Source organism: Tasmannia lanceolata, unplaced genomic scaffold (assembly GCF_043159265.1).
Source record: "Tasmannia lanceolata isolate RefF3 unplaced genomic scaffold, GAP_Taslan_0.1 ptg000021l, whole genome shotgun sequence".
NCBI classification, from domain to species: Eukaryota; Viridiplantae; Streptophyta; class Magnoliopsida; order Canellales; family Winteraceae; genus Tasmannia; species Tasmannia lanceolata.
In genome coordinates, this window is record NW_027518698.1 from 8,611,201 (window position 1) to 8,617,142 (window position 5,942).

Consider the following 5,942-nt stretch of genomic DNA (forward strand, 5'->3'; position numbering starts at 1 on the left):
CAAACGAAAACAGCCAAAATATAAGGAAAAATCTGCTGTCGTAGGCTTCTCGGAACTCCGAGAATGGTTCTAGGTTCAAAAAAAATAAGGCTCGGAGCTCCGAGCCCGGAGTCCGAGAAGACCGTTGGGGAGCGAAAATATTGTGTATTTTTCTCCCCTCTATATATATGAACCTAGGGACTCTTGGAACACCATCTAAGGATTTTACAAAGATTTCAAGAGCACTAAAAAGCATTTATTCTCCTTCTCTTGAAGATCTTCACTCTCCATCTCTCTCTTGTGCCATTTACCTTAGATTATTCTTAAGAGACTTTAGGACCTTCATTTGTTCATCTTGTTCTTGTGAGATTGAGTGAGCTTTACTTTAAATTAGCCTATCTAGAGGCAAGCAAGCTTTTTCATTTCATCTTCTTTGTATATGGCACGAAGGGCGCCGTAGAAGACCCTTGGAGCGTGAAGCTCGATTTGTACAAGGCGGAAGGAACGCCGTATTTAAGTACCTTGGGGAAGATAGTGGAATCCTCAAGGAGAGTAACTTGAGAAGAGTGGAGTAGGTCTTGAGCTAAGACCGAACCACTATAAAAATCTTTGTGTCAAAGCTTCCTTGTCTCTTCACCTCTTCTCTTGTGGTAAGCTTTTTACTATTGCTTTAAATACTATTTTTGATTTCCTATTCAATCTAAAACTAGTGCAATCTAAATTTTTCAAAATCCTTAAAATTTGAAAAGAAACCCAATTCACCCCCTCTTGGGTTGCTAAGTGGAATTTCATAGATACTAGTTGTATACATAAAAGGGGTGTCTAACCTCAACCTTAACTAGAAACTATTAAGGTCTGCAAAGAACTAGATTCCCATATCTCCTTTCTCCCTAAGATCTGTGAATCCATGAGCATGGGTTTCTTACTTTGCTACCTAAGGACAAATACGTGTCAATAACAAGTACCATGTCACACATATTTAACTTATAGTTACCCATTAATTGCCATGAAAAGAAACTTTTATTTATTAACATACGAAATATATTGGGTTTTAGGACACCTACTCTAATACAAAATTATTTCCCTAGAACAAGACTTTTCCATGTTTTCCAATGAAGACTTTTTCTGATAAAAACGAACTTCGAAACCACGTTCGTTCAATCGAGGTACAGAGAGAAGGTTCCACCTTATAGATGGAGCATACAATACATTAGAGACTAGGAGATTATTCTGTCCATGTATCTTCAAACGGAGTGTGCCTACTCCCATCACATCACAACAAGTGCCATTACCCATGAAGATACAAGACTTTTCCATGTTTTCCAATGAAGACTTTTTCTGATAAAAACGAACTTCGAAACCACGTTCGTTCAATCGAGGTACAGAGAGAAGGTTCCACCTTATAGATGGAGCATACAATACATTAGAGACAAGGAGATTATTCTGTCCATGTATCTTCAAACAGAGTGTGCCTACTCGCATCACATCACAACAAGTGCCATTACCCAAGAAGATACGATGATCACCAGCTTTCATTTCCTTCATCTCTATGAAGTTTTCTCTCCTTCTAGCCACATGCCGAGTGCAACCTGAATCAATCCACCAAGTACAATCGTCTCCTTCTGCCAGAAGGCATTCAGAAACCATGCTGGCAATGTCTCTGGACTCATTTTTATTTTTATTTGTTTTCTTTTTGCGACAGTCAATTTTGCGGTGTCCAGGTTTGCCACAATTGAAGCAGTTTCCCTTAAAATTCTTATTATTCTTGAACTTGTTATTTCTAGGTTTGAATATTCCCTTCCCTTTTATCTTTTTAAAGTTGTTCACATGGGGCTTGTTTTTTTTTGAAGAAGATGGGATAACTAACATTGCCTCTGACTGTTTCTCTTAAGTTTCCTTTCATATTCCACACTTAACTTTAGTGGAGGAGTCCTCATGTCAACTTCTTTACCAGAGAAGTTTATGGCGACTACAACAGAGTCCCATGAGGCACGGAGACTATGAAGAACAGTCAAGACCTGCATTTTTTCTAGAATGGGATTTCCTACAGCAGCCAGTTCCTTTGCTATCACTAACATTTTGTTAACGTGATCCACTACAGACTCTCCTTCTTTCATTTTAATTGAGTTAAACTTCTCAATCAGTAGTTGAACATATGATTCAGACATAGTACCATACGCTTCAACTATTGATTCATACATTTCCTTAGTGTGTTCATATTCTTCATAGATTATTTCTAAATCTGGCTCCATGGAAGTTAGCAAAATGGTTCTAGCGGTTTTATCATCTGCCATATATTTTTCATTATTTCTTTTAGCCAAACGAGAGCTCTAAGTGTGGGTTCTCGTGGTGGATTAGTAGTCAATATATAGTCTATTTTCTCTTGACTAAGAATGTGTTTGATCCTACGTTTCCACGACGAGAAATTTATTCCATTAAATTTCTCAGTTTTACTGAGTTCGCTACTTAGAGCCTTAGAAGCCATGGATTTCAAATGAAATTACTGAAAACAAATATTGCTAAGGTTTTAGATACTAACCAGATTGGCGGAATTAAATTCACTAACCCCGTTTGTGGTTGAATCCCACTGTCAGATTGATTATGAGAATTTTGCTTTATGTTTTCCTTCGACTTTGCCTCAATCCACGTGCCTTGATCCACGTACGAAAAATTCTTGATCTCCACCGTCCAAAATAAATGAGCAATCTGAATCTATGACCAAAATAGATTCATGAACAAACCACTGGACCACCAGAATTCTTGTTGGTTATACGAGAACAGCCACTTTTGTTGCCCTTGAATTGAAAGTCGAGAGGCATATATTAACAAAACACAATCGCACAGGGTGTATCTATCAAAAAATATAAGGGTACGTGGGTAACAAATGTGGATGCCCTTTGCCCTTATGTCTTTTGTTAACCCAAATAAATAAATTGTTAATGGTCTTGCTTTTGAGGAAGCAGGGATAAGACCGAATGCTTTGGAATGGATTTATTTGACCAAAACCAAAGATATAAAAGGACTGTTTTGGCATTCTAGAGGCTATCGTCTATAGAGGAAAGGATATTCCCCTGATATTTCTAGATGTTTAATAGTGAGTGGCCCACTCCTTGTGAAATAGGACGAAAAACAAGGAATATGATAAGGATGGAAGCGTTACTATCTAGGGATATCGATGTTGCCAGAGCCTCCTTTGTGACGACAATGAAGCCAACTGCAATCTAGCGGCTTTCGAGTACCGAACCAGCGGAGGGCGATATTAATGTCGATTGCCGGATTGACTGATTTGTAGCGATACCGGCGGCACTTTACAGATGGATTGGGATTAGTAAAGACGGCAAACCAGCGGCAAGGTTTTGAACGCGAATTGCTATAATACAGAGGATGCAACTTCATAGATTCTCTGTAAATCAATCTTGCTCCGATACCTCTGATGGATACAGAGAAGATATGAATGTCAATAGAAGAGAAATGAGAGAATTGAGAGGGAGGGCTTGGATTTTATTTCAATAACAAAAACTAATTGTGTGACAGTGGCAGAAATAAAGACTTGTTCGAATGAATCAACAGAGGGAGGAATGGGCTCCTTATAGAAGAATACACATGTCTTTTGGCATTCATGGCCTTTCACCATGGCCTTTAACCAAAGCCTTTCATCATGGATTTCTCATTCCTCTCACACCCTCTCACACCGTTGAATCTAACGGTCATATAAGGGTTCATTCGGTTACCGACAAGAAGAACGGTCATATAAGGGTTCATTCGGTTACCGACAAGAAGAACGGGCATTTTCGATTCGTCACTATGCTTCGGAAAAACAATAGCTTCGTCGAATTCCAAAGCTTAGCGGTTGGACAATGGTGAAAGGTATTTCTTGATGGCGCAAGAATCCGGGTTCGGGATCGCGCGGGTAGAGAGCCTCCGCCGTGATCTGCAATCACAAACAAAGGGGTCACGGAGGTCCGGGGTGGGTCCCGGACAACCACTTCGACACCCAAGTCAGATTCTTGACCAATGATATAAAGAACAACAAGAAATGACGGAGGTATAATCAGGTTTACCAGGACCAATGTACGGGTTCTTTGTCTGATATCTGGGTGGGTGAGTTGGGGGCCGAGGGAGGGATAGGGCGTCCAGCGCCTCTTCCCTTTCTTGATTAAAGTTGGAAAACCTTACTGACGGTATAGAGCTTCCTCTAATGGCCTTACTTTTTTAGAGTGGTTCATTTTCTTAGGCTGGACTGGCATCCTCCTCTTAGGGGCTTAATGGCGTATTTATACTTTGATCTTGCATGCAAATCCTCTTCATAGGGCGCCACGTGGACCTTTTCATCATTTCAGAGAGAAAACCTTCTTTTGTTGGATTGGGTTGCCCCCCTGGTTCGACGGCATACGTGGCTTTGTTGTGTAATCTTACCCATAATCTTGATGATGAAGTTTTTTGAGGCGGGGATGTGACACGTGGCAGGATCACGTTGTCTTACCTTGTATTAATGTCTCTTCTAATCATGATTAGAATCTTCTGCCGTACGGGTGACACGTGGTGAGATCCAACTGTCCCGCTGTATTTATGCCCTATCATAATACCCCCTACTCCTTTGGTCCATTGACCAAGGGAGTAAGTTCATTTACCCGGTCAAAGAATATCGTGACGAGAGCATTTATGGAAGCTTTGGAATACGAGGGGACGTGCTGTTTCGTTTGGCGGTTCCTTCCCGAGGAATTGGAGCGCCATTATATGGCGTTGGTTGGTCATTCAATAGGAAGGGGACACGCATAGGGTGAGTCGCTTCATTTCCTGACCCAAGGGTTTCTCTTTGGGTTTATAAATGAAGGTTTTTCCGCTTTCATCACAGATCGTTTTCCTCCCCTTTCTCTTTCTTTGCTTTCTTTTTGCATCTCTTCGGGCTTGTCGGAAGTGTCGTTGTCTCTCGAGGGTCTCTCTGTAAGAGATAAGGGGCAGGCTGCTGCCATCGAGGAGAGTCCTCTCAGCAGCCCTGAAACAAACCCTGACTGAGTGGGGTCTCAACAACCAATGACTGAGAGGATCCCGCCTCAGGGGTTCCCCCACGCCCTCATCCTCCTCTCCTTTTCGAGAGGGAGTCTCATGAAGCCTTCGCTCATCGCAATCGCTCGTTCTTCTCTTATGTTCATCGTAGGGAAATGGAGGTTCGTAGCCGGATGATTGACATGGATCGAGAGATCGCGGCCTTGCGTGCGGAGAATGACTTGTTGAGGAACCGGGTGAGGTGGCTTAATGACAAGAGAGCGGCGGGCCGGGCGGATCACGATTGGGAGAGCTCTTCGAAGGAGGAGCATAGCGAAAAGCAGCTCTCCGATGCAGAAAACTCTTTCAGCGGCCAGTCGTTTTACGCCGGAGTGAATGGGATGAGGGGAACTTTGGAGGGTTCTTTTCTTTCTTCTGTCACTCTCTTTTTTTTGTGTTGGGGGTTCTGGGGCCCGGGCCTTCGTGCCCTATCTTCCTATTTCTTTCTCTTCTCCCTTTTTTTGTAGGCGTGCGGGCCAGAAGAAGATAATTAATGATCAGTTTCCTTTTGTACTTCTGACGTGTTTCTTATGCTTCCTTTCCTATCTGCGTGGTAGTTGAATTTATCTGAGGGGAGTGGTAGTAGTAAGGCTGGACCCTTGTGCAGGGTTCCAAGCCTTTTCTATTTAATGTAGCAATTTTTCCATCTGAGTGGAGTGGTCGTAGAGTGGCCGGGTCCTTGCTATGGGATCCGGGCCGTTTCTATTACATTTGGCATTTTTTCCATCTAGTGGAATCGTGATAGTATGCCCGGACCCTTTTGCTGGGTTCCGAGCCCTTTCTATTGTACTTGGTGTTATATATATATAGTGGAATTGTAGTGGCCCTGTCGGACCCTTTTGCTGGGTTCCGAGCCTTTTCCCAGCTTACTTGGTATTTTTCATCTGGTGGAATTGTAGTGGTAATGCCGGACCCTT

The 5,942-nt window shown here is 42.3% G+C and overlaps 1 protein-coding gene across 1 annotated transcript; it reads right to left on the reverse strand.

The window, feature by feature from the left end:
- Positions 1 to 1,841: 1,841 nt before the first annotated feature.
- Positions 1,842 to 2,273, reverse strand: LOC143855422 (uncharacterized). The gene has a single exon (XM_077365541.1). It carries the CDS (start codon positions 2,271 to 2,273, stop codon positions 1,842 to 1,844), a length of 432 nt encoding a protein of 143 aa, XP_077221656.1.
- Positions 2,274 to 5,942: the final 3,669 nt, after the last annotated feature.